Raw genomic sequence first — 18,151 nt, 5'->3', positions numbered from 1 at the left:
CTCTGTAATATCTGAGACTGCAATGGCTCTCCGTTTTTATTATCAATATTTTTAACAACCACAGAAGACTCTTTTAAGGCTGTAACTGCCCCCTGAGCTGCCCTTTTAATATTACTGACCAAAGGCCTCTTCTATTTAGTCCAAATAGCGCATTAAGTGATAGACATAAGGGAGAATATCCCAATCTTAATATAAAAGCTGTAAAGCTTATTTGAGGAAGCCATTACAATTTAGGAAAATACAAACTACTGTATAAAGACCATGCGGATATTGAGAAAATTGGAGGTCGTGCAAAGTACAAATGTATTGACTTAAATCTAATTTTATAGCCTATTGATAATCAAACATTTGAACATTATTTGCCTTCTCTGCCACCTTCTTGTTGACTGTGATGAAGAGTATTGCTATACCTTTTCCTTGCACATTTTTAAGTGAGTAAGCACCTAACTACCACATATCTAAAAAAATTATAATATTGTAATAGCCTCATTTAAAATATAATGAATGACATCAAACCTCCCTGATTATTGTAGTTATAATTTTTTCACATTTTTCTTTAAAGGTTATTTACTCAATCTTTATTACGAGAGCTCCATCTAGTGTTCAACCATGAGAACACACAATTTACTTTGTCCCGCCCAGTCTGTAATTCTATTGGCTCCGGCGTTTACAAATCGCAATCACGTTCTCCTCTCCTATTGGCTAGGCGACGTGTCCGTCACACCAGTTTACGGAAGTATAACCACCCACAACAAAGATGGAGGACGATATCTCAGATTTGAGCAGACCACAAATGTACTTGTTTGGTGAGCTCGCTTATTCTGGCAAACCTATATAAAAAATATCGGTCACACAAACAGAGTTTCGTCCATGTTATCACGCACAATTAGCCATGTATCCACTTTTAGCTGGAGGAAGTTAAGCTAAAAATAGCCCCTCTGCTCGCGCCAATTCAGCTCTTTTGTTAGCTAGCCGAGCAAAGCGTGGAGATACAGCAGCTATAGCAAAGGAGTGAATCCCAGCATGTGTTGTGTGCAAACTATTTTAATGCATTTGTGCAAACGCAAGGCTAGTTACACGTTGCTCGTGTCGTTTTCTCTAGGTTGTACCCTCAAATCGGACAAACGGGAGTTCAAAATTGACGTAGACGACGATGATACGGAGCAACAGCTGTCACTCAAAGCAGTAAGGACGACTCTTGTTGTTGCACATAGTAATTGCAGAGTAATTACAGATTTGTGGTACATTATTCATATGTGTTTGTCATTTTGGTATCCGTCTTTCTTGACAGTTAAACCAAATGAGCTGCTAGTTAAGCAGTTTTATTGTCTTTCCACTAATAGAAAAGGATGTTTTTCATTACTATGCAGAGTCATAAACCCTGAAAAAGAGCTTTTTAAACATCTGATAGAATCGTTTAATGTTTTGTACACACACAGAGATAATGTGTCTTTGTTTTGATTTTTTGTTGTTTTGTTTTCCATGTGACTGTAGTTACACATGTTTTTTTGGTTATTTCCATGATTTCACACAGCAATCTATTTCTATTTTATACTTTATCAATAATTTTGTCAAATCTAAAACAATAATTAAGAAAATAGACCAAATGTGTTTGTTTTCTTGAATAAAAAAAAAAGTTATTTTTTTTATGTAAAACAGAGAAAAGCAAGACACTTAAAACTAAAATTAGAGCCTAAAATTAGAGCCTTACTGATAAAATCTGGGTGCTAATGTTTAACAGCGTGTACCCACAAAATGTTCGGGACCTTTACTGGAAAAGGTCCCAAAAAATGTCGAACATGGAGGTGTTGTACGAGTCATCTGTGCTGCTTTTCCAGGTGTGTCTGGGAGCCGAGGCGGAGGACAAGTTCCACATGGTGGAAATCGAGGGCCTCACTTATGATGGGAAATCTACCAAAGTGCCGCTGGTTGTCCTGAAACCGTCCGTCCTGCCGTCTGTGAGTGAACGCCGTGGCTGGCATCATTTTGTAAAGTGTTTGAGGGGCTACTCAATGGTGTATATATGTGAAGAATTATTAGGCGATATATGAATAATATATTACAGGAGTTAATCTGGTTTTCTTTTTTTTAACTCGTAAAAGTGAAATAGCTTTCAACCTTTTTCAAGCTGAATGAAATGACGAAAGCTAAAAAGAAAAGGGTGTAAATAGTATATTAACGGTGATTAAATTGCATGTTTTGTTGTTGTGACGGTGATGTTCTTCTTGTCCAGATGAGTTTAGGTGGGTTTGAGATCACACCTCCAGTTACCTTCCGTCTGCAGTCTGGCTCTGGACCGGTTCACATCAGCGGGCAGCATTTTGTCAGTGAGTGTTTAGGCTTCTGCTGACTTTTCTTCCTCTGGAATTACAAACACACGCCAACAAAATATGACTCGGTTATCAGTTCACATCATAATAAAGAAATACTTACCTACTTCACACTAAATCAGTCGAAAAGTAGCATTTCTAATTGTATGATTCTCTGTTTCCAGTAATGTTTGAGTCCATAAAAGGGCTGCAGGTAAATCTGAGTGAAACAGAATTCATGACGAGTAACCAGCGTTTGCTTTGTAGGCGTGAAGGATTCAGACGATGAAGAGGAGAACAACAGCTCACCGGTGAAGCGGCCAGCGAGCCTGATGTCGGGGAAGAAGCCTCCATTGGTAGCTGACTCAGTGTTTTCATTCAGCTGCCGAGCTGCTTTAGTAAAATCTCTATTTTTAAACTTTATTTTAAGTTTACATGATAAGATTGAATAAGGTTATTAAAAACCTTTGTGTGGCCGTGGTGCTTATTTGTTACGCTAATGTCGTTGCCAATGATTCATTTTCCTTGTAGAAGAAACTAAAGATGGATTCTGACGACGATGAAGAGGACAGTGACGATGATGATGACGAGTACGTCTTTTAATACAGATTTTTCTTCCTGTCATGGTGCAAACCTAAAAATATCACATTTATCTCCCTAAAATTAAAGTTTTATGCACAAATAATATAAGGCATGATTTTATTCTCCACTTTGTTTCTATAATTCATCATATTGCCTTTTACCTGAGTTCATGTTTTCTTTTCCTCTTCCTCGTTGTTTTAAGTGATGAAGATGACTTAAGTGATGAAAATGATGTGAAGCCTCAGAAGAATGCCGGAAAAGAGCTCAAAAAAGTAAGGCGTGGTCTTTTTTTATTTCTTTATATCAACGATAGGTAAGGAGAGTTAGTACGGCACTGTTCACACACGTCAGCAATTCAAAGTGCTTTACACATAAAAGAATCATGATTCTGAATAAACGTCCGTTAATCAATGTAGAACTTTTGGGGAGGCTTTTCAGTTTGGTTCAAACCAAACTAAACGTCACTATCAGGTCTCTAAACTTTAATCTATACAGCAGATTAAATTTGTTTGGAGTGTCTCCAGTCCCCAGTCGTCCACCAGGTGTCAGAGTATTCAAGGGCTTCCCCTCAGCTGATGTTTTGTGTAAAAGGAATTTGTGTGCGTAGCTGCTGTCGGCCCCCTCCCCTTGTGTTTCTACCACTTCGCGTAAACTCCCACAGACTGTACCCTATAGTAGCATGTCATTCCAGCAGGCCCTTCCCATTCTTGCACTCACTGACCGTCCACCTTTTTGTATGAGACACAACATGGAACTTTTTTTCCATCCTGTTGGCTCATGTACCCACCTGTTTTCCCCGAGTAAAACACAGGGTCTGTGTGGCGTAATGATCGGATTTCTCCTCTGTAATCTCCTTGAATTCTCACTGTCTCACCAACAAGACGGCACTATGTTATCCTGTACACACACACACACACACACGCACACGCGCACACACAGAAGTGAATATATACACACTGTAGACATGTACTCTTACTGTAAATGTAAGCACACATGCATACTTGCAAAAATGCACACGGTCTGCAAACATTAACAGGATATATCTACAATACATATGCAGAGAAGCAAGCAGACACACGCACACACACACACACCAGTTATGGGAAACCTCTTCCCCCATTTTTCTGCAACACTGCATATCTTCGTCCCTCTGTCATCCCACTGTTAATATGATTGCTCCTTTTTATGGTCTCTCGTGCCATTTCAGCGCTGCACCTGGCCTTTTCCCTTTGAACACTTGTTGTGCGCGTTACCACAATCATTAGCAAGTGTGTGGGTGCATGTGTGTATCTGCCTGGCTTTTTTTAGGTCGGTGTCTGTTTGTGATTTCTTTTTTTTTTTGGTTTTAAAACACGCTATCCAACTGCAAACTGTGCCAGGCAAGAGATCAAAGCCGGGCAGATGCGCATACCTGCGTCATGAGCGCCGATCCTCGCCTCGGGGTCAGATGACAGCTGAGCATTTCTGTCACCTGTTGATTTATTCTGTTGTCTTCTCGTCTAATACCTCCACCTCCCGTCTCCCCGTACCCCCCCTCCCCCTCTACAACCTTAATCCTTTTCTTCACCCGTCCTCTCTTTAGCTCCGTAGTTATCCCCGTCTCATGCTTTAGTCGTGAAAGAACTCAACGTTAGAAAGTAGGGCTGGGAGCAATTATTATGTTTTTGACTGCTAAATCAGCAATATGTCAATGTAGTTTTTTTTATACCTTTTTTATGTGGTTACACATTACATTACTGTTTTAAGTACCAACCACAATGTGTCCGTAGCATTGTGTTTGGACAGTTGGTATCGACAAACATTGAAGCTCAATTTTAAGTTCAACTGCACTCAACTGAACTGTGCTTGTGTTGATTTCTGTTGGTCACATTATGTTGATGTTTTCTGCCATTTGTGAAGAGCGACCCTGTTCACGCAGTTGCGTATCTTCCAGTCGTGTTCTGGACCACTTTGGATGCGTGTTATAGATTAAGGAGCCTGAGGCGTGTGGCCCGGCTGTGCCTTGTATTCAGATGTTTGAATTGCAATTTGACGGCATTGCCGTGATGACTAAATCTTACATCCTTAATTGAGATAATTATCTTAATTTTGACAACGGAGCAGCCCAAGAAAAATAAAATAAATTGAGTTAACTTATATTTAAGAAGACTCAACATGAGCCTTCAGACCGCTGCGCCTTGTGTTCAACCTTCTCTGAGTCATGTAGCCTCCAACTAGTCTCACAGAGAACGAGATGAAGACTCTAAGTGGGATAATGAGTGAGTTACTGAAACAGGTTTTTTTTTTTGCAAATTGTTTCAATGTGGTTGTTTGTCAAAGGAGTCAAATACGCAGGTCCTCACTACGACAGTTATCCAGCCTTCATGGCAAAGCTTTCCACTTCTTAACTTCTCTATCCAAACATCACATGAACAGCACAAGGACTCTGTTCCTATCTGGTCACACAGTCTACACTCTCTAGTCTTTTAGTGATGCGCTTCACTTTGTGGTAGAAGCAAAGTGATCTGGTGAATTATGATAAACACAGAAAGGAGACAATCTTATCTAAAACTCTACTCATATCCCTCTGATTTGCAAAAAGAAGTTTGGCATCCACACCGTGGAGCCTCCTCACAGCATCTTCTACTACCAGGCACGGCTCTAGGAAATAACATGTGTAATTGCCTTGTAGCAGTTATGTGAACACAGGCAATTACACTTGTAGCCCATTCCAAGGGAAGGGTTGGTGCTCAGGAAATGCAGGTACTTGCCTCGGCTATTACAAGGTAATTACACAGGTGACTGAGAGCAATGGTAACCTGACAGGAAGGCCTCCAGTGTGGAGAGCAGTGACAAGGATCTGATCGGTGACAAATCACCGAGTGTGTCTCGTGCTTCCTATGTAATTTCATAGACTATACTAGATGGTTTCAGTTTTATTACATCTCTGATGTGGTTACAGTTGTGTTTTTATTACACAAACCTTTTTACTGAGATATTTAATCAGACAAACTATTACATCTTAAAGGTGCTAAATTCCAAATTCAGAGCATATCTATGATTGATTACTTAGCCGGGGGCTAGCAGCTAGCGGTGCTAACAGACCAAAGGAACAGTGCAAACAACGGCCAACAGTGCTGACCTATTGGGGGGCGGGGGGGTTACCAGAGGGTGGGTGACATCATGATGTTCTACTTGTTGCTTTTTTTTGAATATACGCTTTTGTCTTCATGGGTTACTTTTAACAATAGTTTACATGTGCAGCGTTGATATTAATATGACGTTATGATAAACACCTCGCTGCAAAAGACTGAAGAAAATTCACCACAATTGCAAATTCTACAAATGTGGTTCACGTTATGTTACGTGCCAAATATAATTAGTCAGCTAAAAAAGAGGCTTGGCCATTACAGCTTTGATATGGGAGTTTTCATAACAACATAACACAACTACCATAGCCCCAAAATTCATTTTCATATTCAACATAACATGTCTGAAAGTAAAAAGTAGCTTTTAATACAAGAAAGGTGTGCGTGTTTTCTTGTTGTCCTTTTTTACATAAACACATGTATTTACAGGTGAAATGAGCAGTTTCCTGATGACACAGGGGCGTCGTACTGGAGATGTCTTCCTTATACATCGTGGTTGTGTTCTTCATTTTCTCACAGTTTCCGGCTAAGAAGCCCAACAAGACTCCGGTGAAACAAAACGGCCCCGCCGGAAAACCGTCAGGGTCAGCAGCCAAACCACAGATTAAGGTAGGGAACGGCTTCATCAGCTGCTCAGCGTTGATCCCTCGTGCTTATTTAATTAGTTGATTGACAGCCTTTATACTGTGGAACAGCGGTGAAAACCAACCTGTTTTTGTTTGTATGTAAACAACATAATGTGATGTTTGTTTAGCCACACAGAAAGATATCTGGAAAAACTCTATATATCTATATTACGCAGTTATGCCACACAAACCAGTCAAACCCAGCAAGTCAATTCCTAATAAATGACATCATGTGGCTCTCAAAAGTATGTAAAGTAATGGTGGATCATTAAAATGAGAGTTCTAAAGAAGAACAGACAAAGAAGAATGCGTATACTGGATTATAAAGGAGCAGCTTTGACAGATGGATACGGTGTTACCTCCCGTTTTGTGTCCTGTCGAGCAGAGATTAGATACTCCTTCACAGAATAAACCGGCGGAGAGCTACAAATGTAAAGCCTCGTACTTCTTTGCAAACAGACGTGGACCTCCCACTTCCAACAGGATGTGTGAAGTGAAAACCTGATGAGGCCTGCAGGCAAAATGCACTTAAAAAAACCAACTTATTTTTGTGTTGAATGAATTCTGGTCAAACCTGAGCCTGAGAAGACAAAGGGTGTAATTGTCTGCATTTATTGGCTTTCACAATTAAAACATGCCCAAAAAAACCTTCCCATTCCACAGCCGAGGAATGTGATAAATGCACATTGCAATTAGCTCAACCTGATAGTTAATTTCTTGGATGGAATGTCTCGGACAGCCGCCTCTCAAAACCCCACAGCTTGATCTCTGGCTCTCTTTAAGCAAACACACCTGACCTCCAAACGGGTTTCCTGGGGCAGGGTTTAAACCCGCGACCCCTCGGCCTGACCCCGATGTCTTGAGTTGCAGCCCCCTTTGATGCCCCTCCAACTCCCTGTTGCACATGTAACACAGGAGGGGAATACAAATTGGCAAGCGCCTCTGCAAGTTTACACATTTCACGAGTTATGTTACTGTGATAAAAAAAACGACTCGGATAAGGAGTTATGTGTCGGCGTGCAGAGGCCGGCCGCTTGTGTGATAAAAACACATGCTGTGATCTCACACACACGTTAGAACATTGTCGTTTCCTGTCTTGATGTTTTTGACAGACAGCTTCTGTGATTTTTATCATGTTGAACACTAAGCTTCTGGATTGCTGAATTTCTGAGGCGATGAAGCGATTCCCCCCCTAGGGCCCCCAGGGGTTTTTGGTGTGTGCGGGAGAGTGCAGCTAATTCTGTAGTGGCCGTTGTCCAGACACAACACAGTGGCTCTTGAAATGCTCCGGGGGATTAGCCGATGGGCAGCCGATCTGCCGAAACCATCGTTTAACCCTCTGGCCCGTGGGGCTTCAACTGCCCCCCACCCCATCCCATCCCCACCTCTCCACAACAACTGTTCCCTCTCTACAACCTCTTCACACCCCTCACTTCCTGGACACACCTTCTCCCAATTGCTCCCCATTACCAGCGTTTGATGTCTGGTGCAGCTTGCGCTTCCAGATGCCCCTGAGGAGCGAGGAAGCGGGCGTGGATGTCTGTTTTTTTTTTTGTTTTTTTTGTCTTTGCTAAACGCAGGTGACTGGTCATTAGACCGGCTCGTCAGATCTGCTGCCAGTACCGCAGTTCTCACCTCTCGCGGCCCAGCGTGTAGCTGCACCTTCTCGTGTAACAGGCTCGACGTGAGAACCGGCTAACTGATCTGAAGTCACTTTATCTCGCAGCTGGTGTCTGTTGATTGATGGGTTGGGAGTAGACAATGCCTTCAAGCACACGTCACAGTCGTAAAGTGTATACCACTTGTGTCAGGCTGATCCCAAAAGGGTGTGAGTCATTGTTTTAGCGACTGATTGTCATGTGTTGCAGCAGGTGTTGTTTGTGTTGAGTGTACGGATGTTGGGTTCTAACAATGAAACATGAAAACTGTCAACTCCTTTTTATTTACATGCACAAGTCACAACGGGCCTCCAAAGCTCTCGTTCCGACAAAACGACAAGTGCCGTCTCTGGACAGACCCGATGAGCAAAGGTGCCCCACCATGTGTTCGCACTGGATTGCAGACAACACACTGCATCAAATGATAGTGTGCTTGTGATTAAGTTCCATGTCTCGTGGCATCTGTAATCAGTGTCTGGTCCAGATGAAAAAGCTTGTGCTTGTGTTTATCAGCTGTTTCAGGTCCACAGCTGTCCCTTGGAAGTCAAGAGCTTCCCATAAATAATAAATACGTAGTACATTTGTCTGGCCGGGAGCCAGCAGCATAAGTTTCTTTTGTAGTGTGGTATGTGTGCGTCAGGGGTTTCTTCCCTTTTATACCTTTTGATCTGTGCTATAAAACGCTGCTCTCTTGGGGACAGGGACAGATAAGTGCTTTTTCTTCTTTTCTCCTAACGAGAGAGAGAGAATTTATTTTCTCCAGAACATTCCACCTGATTTTAACTATTTCAAGTCTTTCCCTGTTTTTTAAAGCCTGAAGTTGCTCAAGGTGTTTGAAGTAAGAAGTAGTAACACATGACATGTTGACTGCTTTCATCCAAACAACCAGTTCAAGTGGGAGATTAAGAAACGCGCTTTTTGATTTCACTCATCCTTTACTGACCGCGACGCTGCCTAAGTCAGTGTTTATGGCAGCCTAAACCTGCTGAAAATACACAGTTATTTGCTTTTAATATACTTTGGTTCGGACTCAAATAATAATATATAAGGTGGACCCAGTAAGTAACAATCTGATACATATGAATGATATTTAAACCTACTTACAATGCGTGACCTTTACCCTAAAATGATCTGTGCCATTCTCCACCCACTGAGCTCCTAAACTGCAGCGTAAAATAATAAAATGTTCTGAACTATAAACCAAAAAGATAATCAATCACTGGACAACTGTCCATTTGCTTGTGCGTTTTTCTTCTTCTGTTTTTCGGCTCTCAGGCTAAAGAGTAGCTTCATACTCGGCTCTGTTCCTCTTTCAAATGCGTCTCTGGCTATCAATGAAACCTGCAATTTCACTGGATTCCACTCCGGCTTTACATGTAGGGACAAGCTCCGTGGCTTGTGTAACACGCAGTCCCGGCGTATGGTGGGTGTGTGTGTGGGTGTGTGTGTGTGTGTGTTTGTGTGTGTGTGTGTGTGTGTGTGTGTGTGTGTGTGTGTGTGTGTGTGCGCGCGCGTGTGTCTGTGTTGTTGTTGTGTCACATTCACACACTTCCTAATTGAGGACCTCTGGGGCCTCGGCTGCCCGGGTCTGAACACACCTGTGGGCCGGCTGGTTCAGCGCTCACGCTAGCAGCTAGAATGTTAGAAACGATAAAGAGTCGCCGCTCGTGATGCGTTGTTTTAGTGTTGACCGTCCATAAATGTTGTGAAGTGTTAAAGTGTAATCTTTTCCGATGGAAGTCGTTAATTTGAGCATAACTTCAATTAAAAAAATAGCTCAACATGAATTACACATTTATTCCTTTTAGTCCAGTCGTTAGGATTTGACATCAAGGGAAAAACACTTTGGACGAACAATCTCTGTTACTCATTGGAGAGTCGGGGCTTGCCCTCTCCTGCTTGCAAACAATAAAACCATAATTTGTACCTCATGTATTGGTTAAAAAAAAAAAAGATGGTGTAATTAGGCTGGAATTTGCTGTCCTTTCTCGTGCTTTTATCCTCTTCCAGCAGGTTGCCCACGCCAAGCCCGTAAACATAGACCCAGACTAACTGGGTCATGGTAGGGCTGTAGTCCAGACCGGCCTGTGGGTCAGCTAACGGATCCGTCACCAATAACTTCAAATGAGAACAAAAACATAGATATACCGTGGCCTAATATGAAGTTTTTTTTTATCTGCATCTCTATAAATCTCTCTCTATTTGACGTATCAATCAGTGGTTCTTATCTCATTGATGTATTTTTTTTAAGACACCTGCCCCAGGAAGAGACAAACCCCAGGCCGGCCTGTCTAAATCTCCGTCTCTGACACACTCTGAGATTAAGAGCAAGTTGTCAACGGCAGCCAAAGAGGTACGGCTGTCATCCTCTTTTGTAAAGGACCACGCTTAATTGAATGTGTGACGCGCGGGTAAGCCGATGATTTAATGAGCTTTTTCCTGTTCATTAGGGAAAACCACTACCGAAGACCGAGCAGAAGTTTGAGAATTACGTGAGGAGTTCTTTCAAAATCTCAGACAAAAAAGTAAGTAATCACGAGCTGTTTGATGTAGCATGTAGCCTACATATCTATTGAATGCACTTGGCTTTGAGAGCCCTGATTACGAGCATTCTAAGAAGATTTTTAATGTTTTCAAAATGCAGTTTTGTCACTTTCTAGGTTGTTGTTTTTGCGATCTATGCATTTAGCCTCATTAACACTGAGCGGCACGTTTACTTCAACCTTCGTTTTTGAGCTTTAAGAGCTTTTTGCCGTGATAGATACGGAGGAATGCGTTGTTGTTCGCACTGTGTCCTCGTACCACACTCTGTCCACTCGGCCTCAAACGTCTCTCCGGCGCAGTGAGTTCACTTTGAATTATCTTCATTTGTGTCAGCGGGCTCTTTCGAGATGGAATGGGAGTACACCTGCCAAGGCGAACTCTTTCTCTGATTTACTGGAGTGAGTGTCTTTTGTAGCCTTAATGAAGGGACTGGGGGTATGTGGATGGTACCAGTCTCTTTCACATTCAAGGCCTTTGACCAACCTCTTTCTAAATGCAGGACTTAAATCTTTTCCAATGCTGCTTGTCATTTCAGAGGAAAAACAACAGCCCCTGCACTTTGTTTGGTGGAGCACGAATTAATCACCCTGAACCCTTTTAGATTATCACCACAGACTAAATGATTGCAGGCAGGGTGTCACATGGTAGAGCTGTGCCGTCTGTATTTGTAAGAAGTCTCTTATAAAGTTCTATTTGAACATTATTCTGTGATCGCTTTGCAGTGTTAAAGCGTTAACTGTACAGTTGTGCATTTGTGAGAGCAGGTGAAAGCTCTTCAGACCGGCACTCGGGCTGGGCGGACAGGGAAAAGAGTAGGGGGGGGGTGGGTGGGGGGGTGGAGTGGAGTTGGGTTGGGGAGAGCTTGTTGATCCCAGTGTGTAGAAACATCTGTGGAAGTGCTTTGGTTTCATCAGCCAAGGTCTGAGATCTGTCAGACCTGGAGCACCTAGTCATACACTCTGGTATGTACTGCTGCCCCCGCCCAACCCCTCGTCGTTCCCCAACAGCCCCGGCTACACTCAGCGTTCCCACAGGCGAGCGCACAAACGCATGCTGTAGTAAAAGTGAGTCATATGTCAAATGCTGTATAGCACTTAATTTGTAAGATTTATAATTTCATGTCTCTTTTCTTTCCTCTCTCCCTCCCGCCCTCCCTCCCTCCCCGTACCTTCCTCAGGTGGTGAAGGACCTTTGGGGTTTTGTACAAACACTGAAGATTGAGAAGAAGTAACAAACCTTGTACGTTTTGCGTCCTGCAAGACATTTAAAGGCACAGTCAGCGAGATTTCCTACTATCTTTGAGTGAACAGGAGGGCCGAGTGCTGAAAAATGGGTAAAGCCATTGCTGATGCAGGTGTCATTGTTTTGTTGTTGTTGTTTTTTTAGATGCGAAGCACCTCCTGGAGCTTGTTCGTAACCCACTCACAAAGTCGCTCGTTCCCGTTTAGCAGAGTTTTCCACCAGGGGGATGCTGTCCACCTTCATCGCATGCCAGTCTGCACCACCTACAGGGCAGCGAGGTGATTGCACCAACAATTAGGACCCGCAGATCCTTCTGGTACAGAAATAGCTGCTGCAATCTTAACACTGCGCCACCTGCAGGCAATAAATGTCGCACCTGCAGATTTTTTATAGCTGTAGTAACTTAACAGATATGTAAATTGTCAACAAAACAAGTATTCAGAGCAAAGGACAGACCAGAAAGAGTCAAGTCTTTTTTTCATCAGTATCTTTTTTTGACCACATTTCAAATCTTACACACGATGTAAAATAAACATCCTCAAGCATCAGCTGTAAAAACGAACTGCTGGTGGAGTAGCCGTCATATTACAGAAGACGCTCCTCTCCTTGCCGGTGGAAGGTGAGATCGGCACGCCGACACCTTCAGATATATAGTCGCCGCATGCTCAGCAGTTTGATGATATTGTCCGAGCCTGGTTTCAGGTGCTTCGCATCCCACGACACTGTGTGTCCTTAGTCAGCAATGCAATAGGAGATATTGCAGAATGTGCCTTTAAATATCTCTACTGTAAACTGAGATGAATCAGAGACCCCGTTTTTTTTGGTGAATTTGAGCAGAATATACAAGGACGGTCAAGACAGCTGATGTCGATATGTTTTTCCTCCAAAGTGTTGCGTTCTTATTTTAGGTTCCATCTGGCTCCACTCAGCATTTTTTAGCTTGCGAAAAAAAACCGCTCACAGATTGTAGTATGAATTTGTCTGGCATAATTCTCTATACATGCTGCACAGGAATTCATCAGAGTAAGTCGAGCTGTTGATGAAACATTTCATCTAGAAACGGTTACATCCATATATACGTACGTACTGTCACACGTCTTCTCCAGTCAATCTATTGAGTTTTATCATATTTTTACTGGAGACACACCCAACAGTGTTATTTGTCTTTTTCTTCTTTTGTTTATTTTAATCTTTAACACTCTTTCAGACGTGACAAACCTGCTGACTCAACTTATTTCGGATGGTATTTCTGCGCAGCGTGAATTCATATCAAACCCGTTAACGTCTGTGAAAACTTTGAGTTTTTATTACAGTGATTACAAAATCTGTAGCAAAAACAATTATCACAAGAGCAGTACGGAAAAACATTCTGAAGAATATTATGAGCTCTATAAAACCAACACAGCTGGCCCGACTAAAACGTGTTCGTTTTAAAGTAACGTACAGTGCATACAAAAAGTTCAAAACAAAGCAAAGAGATTGTTAACTAGCTCCTGGAGTGTGTTGTGACATTAACACCGTTTTTAAATGTGTTTCAATGCACTCTAATGCCCGAAAAGCTGGTTTCAAGACTATGAACACAGAACATCTTATTTAAACATAATCATAAGGTGTATGCCAGAAGATCACGTCACCTTTACAGAAACCCCATAAAGAGCTCAACCCCATAACTGTTAGCACTCTTGTATATCAGTGCTCTGATGACAATAAGCATACAATGGCTCTGTGCTTATGTGTTTACGATCGCGTATCCGGTCCTGATTCTGTATTTATGAGCCTTTTATGAGCCGAATGTTGGCTGTTAGACGCCATCTTTAACCAATCAAATTGCTCGGTTCAGCCCTCCTGTCGTCTGCAAAGGATAGTTTAAATTATTTGGCTCTAAACTTAACTTCTTCAACTACTTCAGGTTTTTAAAGTCACCGTGATAATTCACCTAAATATTACATTTGTAATATCTTTATTGTCCTTTTTGTAGCGAGGTTTCCGTAGGAGCAGGAGGCCGACTCCAGGATTTATTTTTGAGTCCTTTAATAGTGAGTTTTTTTTTAATCTTATGCTTCCCTTGTATCAAACTTAATGTACTTTTTTTTTCTGTTGGCGAGTCTCTTGCTTTTATTTCATAGTACGGCAGCTGAACTATATTTGTACGTGTACGCTTAATCCGCCCTCGCTAACAGCTGGTTCTGCAGCTCTGTTATCGTGATTTTTGTTTGAAGTGTTGTGTTCTAGTTTGGTATAGAAGTGTTTAATGAGTATAAACCCCCTTTTTCAAATGTTCAAAATACCGTCCTGTTTTTGATAACTCTTGATTTTAGTCCCACTGTTTGTCCTTCTTTTGATTGTGTCATTTTGAAGGCAGTACCTAAATATGTTCATGTGGGGAAAAATCAAAACATTGAGATCTTTGTTGATAACCTGATGTGTGTTTAGGGCTCGTTGGTTTTAGTCATTTCATAAAAATGTGGTTGGAATTTGGCTTTTAAGTAAGTGTCTACTGTAGTATCAGACTAAAGAAGTTCTGTTTGGATCCATGAATTCTTCTGTATGTTCTTTATTGCTTTTGTCCGACCTGAACAACCTAAAGTAAAACATCAGCATGCGTTAAAAGGCATCTTCAACTTGAATTGACAACAAACAGGGCTCGTACGTATTTACTGCATATGTCGATGCGAATGAAATTGTAAAACACTGAAACATTGGTATGAGTGGCTGGGCTGACCCAACATGTGTTGAAAGAAAGTGCATTTTGTCCATTTAGTCAAACTTTATCGATTAGTTTATGCATGACTGCTCATGGCGGATATGCATTCATTCATGGTTTGTTGAGATGAACATATCCATCCATTGTTGTTGGTTTTTTTTAATCAATATGTATCATTTGCCTGAATAAAGTAAATCCCAGCTGTTTTTTTTGTGTCACACATTTTAATGTTTTTTTTACAGGTAAACCAGGGCAAAATATTCATCCTCTGGATAATTTGGCTTTAGTAACATTTAGAATATGTTCAGGCAAAGGGATTACTGACATAATAATGAAGAGGAAGTTTTTTTATTTTGTACGATTATCGATATTGTGAGATGGCATGTGAGTGTTCTGGTGTTGCACAGTTTGTCGGCTGCATCTTTCTGGTGGATAAACTTTCCACGTTGATGAGGACTGTGTAACTGCAGCATTAAAAAACAAAATGTCAAAAAGCATCCTGGGCAACATTGCCTTCTGATATTGCCTGTTGGATGAGTTGCGAGTAGATTTTGTGACATGGTCATTTAGCTTTGACATGTTTGGCAACGCAGAATCTGTTCTCATGTTCACAGGATTATCGGCTGACATCTGAAGAAGACATTGAAGACATTAAATACCAGGATGTTGGATGAGTTTCCCTCATCAAAATCCAACAATATCCTTTTTCCTCCAATTTGTTGTCAGACAAAACTTGCAAAACCACATGTCCATTGAAAGCATTGTTTGCCGTTATTGTTCATCAGTGACATCACTTGATGTTTGGTTGTTCTCTGCGAGGGGAAACGTCAGACGCCGACCTTTCAGTCTTATTTTTCATGTATACAGACAATTCAGAGAACGGACGGTCAAAGAAAAACTTCTCAAAGACAAATTTATTTGTAGAATTGTAGAATTAATGCAATTAATTGCATTAATTAAGGCCTTGTTCCGTTTAGGTGGCCCAGGGCCGTGGTAGTGTGAATGCTGGCTCACTGAAATGTTGTGACACGCTCAATCGAATGGAACCATAATTGATTTTTTTATCAATTACACCTGTGTTTACCCTGCTGTGTGACATCTCAAAAGTGCTTTCAATGTACTCATGGGCATGTGAGTTCTGTTTAAAGCGTACATGTGAACCCTCCCTTTGATTGTAACCACCACTGGATGGCACTGAAGCCCAGGCGTTGACTTCAAAGCGACCCTTCGTAACGATATAAATTGATTAAGCGTTTACCTGAAGTGTGAGTCAGGCATTACTTCACTGCCAGCTGAAGCGTTTCTCGCCCCGCAGCCACGAGGAAGTGAGACGGATGCGGCCACGGGATGACGCACGGCTCTGTGTTCCAAACGAGACGACTTGGAGGCACGTGGAAATCCCCCCTCTGTGGTTCTCTTGAATTCCAGTCCAGGGTTTGACTGAACCACCCTGGAGGTATTGACACACACACACACACACACACATATATGTATAAAGATTGGTGGGCCTAGTTGCTCTGTGTACCTCCAGTGGAGAGAAAATAGTTGTGACGCTTGCAGAGTCTAGTTCCTGTCGTGCAAATAAAACTGCATGGTCACAAAAGCCACATGACAATACAGGTTTCTTCTGTAATTTGGGTGTTTCTACCCTTTAATGGTGCTCCTTATTCTGTTAGTGCCTCACTGTACCAGTAAAACCACACAGGGACATGGCAGGTGTGCGGTGCATGTGAGACTGCAGGTGTTACTACCCCTGTGTGTGGCAGCCAAAAACAACATTAGGCCATTAGGGAAATGTCGCCCTTTTCCCTAATCCAGCAGTCACACGATGTGGGACAGTCATGACCTCTGAAGGCGATCTCTTCATCCTGTGTGTGTGTGTGTGTGTGTGTGTGTGTGTGTGTCTGTTTGTTTTTCTGTAAGGATAACGTGTGTTTTGTTTGTGCCCCCTATGAAGAGTATAAAACCACCTTGTTCAACTATCTGCCTTATTATCAGCCTGGAGTGTGTGTGTGTGTGTGTGTGTGGGGGAGGGGGGGGGGGGGATTCTTTCATCCGTAGTGAATCATCTCGATTGTTTTGGGGCATTTCAGCACAAACTACAGATATTGTGCGTGTGATTTTTCTTGACATTAAATTATGAAAACTTCCGGGGATGCTGTGGTCATCACAACTTTAAAGGTGCAATGTGTGCAATCTAACCAGAATTTAATTTCAAAAACATTTAAAGAAATATCATCAACATACTGTGAAGAGTTGAGCATGCTAACCAGCTAGCCCCGGCCCATCCTGACCCGTAACACCACTTGTACCTCGAGAGGCGATAGTGAGTCACTGAAGAAGAAGTGGAGCTGCCTCGAGGGCTTGTCAATAAGTGCTTTGATAAGTTTGTTTGTTGGATCGAGTCAGGGGTGCGTAGGCGAGGCGACTCCGTGAGACGGTCATTTGGTTGACTTGAATTGGGCCCAACCCAAACCCCAGCTTCATCCCAGCCCGCTCCAACCCAACCGTCGGATCGGCACACTTTCTGTTGCTGCCGTTACAGGTTAGATCTAGTGGCGTCAGCCCGCTCGCGCTCGCTGACTTCAACTTCTGGCGACGGGGAGGACGGGGGATGCGGGTCGTTTTGTTGTTTCTGCCACTTTGGATTTAATCCAATAAACAAACTACCTGTACAGCCCTCTGTTAGTGGCACAGACACATATGGCTAACGTAAAGTATAGGCTGATGCCACATGTGCAGATTATAATATAGCAGTGTTAGTTTGACTGGATCGAAGAGTTTCAGCAGTTTGGGCAAATTTAGTGTATCCTTGCATTGCTGTTAGCTAGAGTACATGTTGTTTTTGTACATTCAAACCTTTTCACTCTTCTTAAAACACTTTATAAAGTTGATGTTGCACAAGTGACTGAGAAAAGATGCTCATCTGAAGTGGAGTTAAGAGTATTTTTAAACTCCATCCCTCTTCATCACTAGACTTTTTCTCTTCCTACCCATACCAGCTAAACTTTGTTTGCACCCTGTTTTACACAATCTATTTCTCCAGACTTACACCTTTCCTCTATTTCCAGTCTCCTCTGTGTGCTGCTTGTAGTTGATTGATGATTTAATTCCTGAAAGCAACACCGTGTTACAGCCTTCACCTGGATTTACCTGGTCAATGAGCCGTGACAGAATTCTTTGCAAAACACTGAAAATATGCAAATGTACATGCTGCAAATATGTTCTATCTACCAGGCTATATTTACATGCATTTGTACTGTAGCCCAGAACGGACATACCAGATACTCTAGATACGAACATGCATATTTTCACATCTTCCACATTCTCCTCCTCCATTTTCACACAGAAGAAGTTT

At 42.1% G+C, this 18,151-nt stretch overlaps 1 protein-coding gene across 2 annotated transcripts; it reads left to right on the top strand.

Annotated features, from left to right (window-relative positions):
- The first annotated feature begins 731 nt into the window (after window positions 1-731).
- npm1b (nucleophosmin 1b) lies at window positions 732-14,623 on the top strand. 2 transcript variants are annotated; one of them, XM_031866910.1, is made up of 11 exons: window positions 732-806; window positions 1,103-1,185; window positions 1,839-1,958; window positions 2,234-2,327; window positions 2,577-2,665; window positions 2,841-2,899; window positions 3,094-3,163; window positions 6,539-6,628; window positions 10,555-10,656; window positions 10,754-10,828; window positions 12,025-14,623. In XM_031866910.1, the coding sequence occupies exons 1-11, from the start codon at window positions 758-760 to the stop codon at window positions 12,076-12,078; spliced, it is 885 nt and encodes a 294-aa protein (XP_031722770.1). In that variant the 5' UTR covers window positions 732-757; the 3' UTR covers window positions 12,079-14,623. The 2 variants fall into 2 exon arrangements, with proteins under 2 accessions (XP_031722770.1, XP_031722771.1); XM_031866911.1 differs by having other exon boundaries at window positions 746-795.
- The last annotated feature ends 3,528 nt before the right edge of the window (window positions 14,624-18,151 follow it).

The sequence above is a fragment of the Anarrhichthys ocellatus genome, unplaced genomic scaffold (assembly GCF_004355925.1).
Source record: "Anarrhichthys ocellatus isolate YVR2014 unplaced genomic scaffold, GSC_Weel_1.0 scaffold37, whole genome shotgun sequence".
NCBI lineage: Eukaryota > Metazoa > Chordata > Actinopteri > Perciformes > Anarhichadidae > Anarrhichthys > Anarrhichthys ocellatus.
This window is presented reverse-complemented; position numbering and strand designations above follow the sequence as displayed.

Coding starts and splice junctions, on each gene's coding strand:
- npm1b (XM_031866910.1), top strand. CDS start 758: ATGGAGGACGATATCTCAGATTTGAGCAGACCACAAATGTACTTGTTT. Junction 807..1,102: donor ACCACAAATGTACTTGTTTG/GTGAGCTCGCTT, acceptor CGTTTTCTCTAG/GTTGTACCCTCAAATCGGAC. Junction 10,657..10,753: donor TGTCAACGGCAGCCAAAGAG/GTACGGCTGTCA, acceptor CCTGTTCATTAG/GGAAAACCACTACCGAAGAC.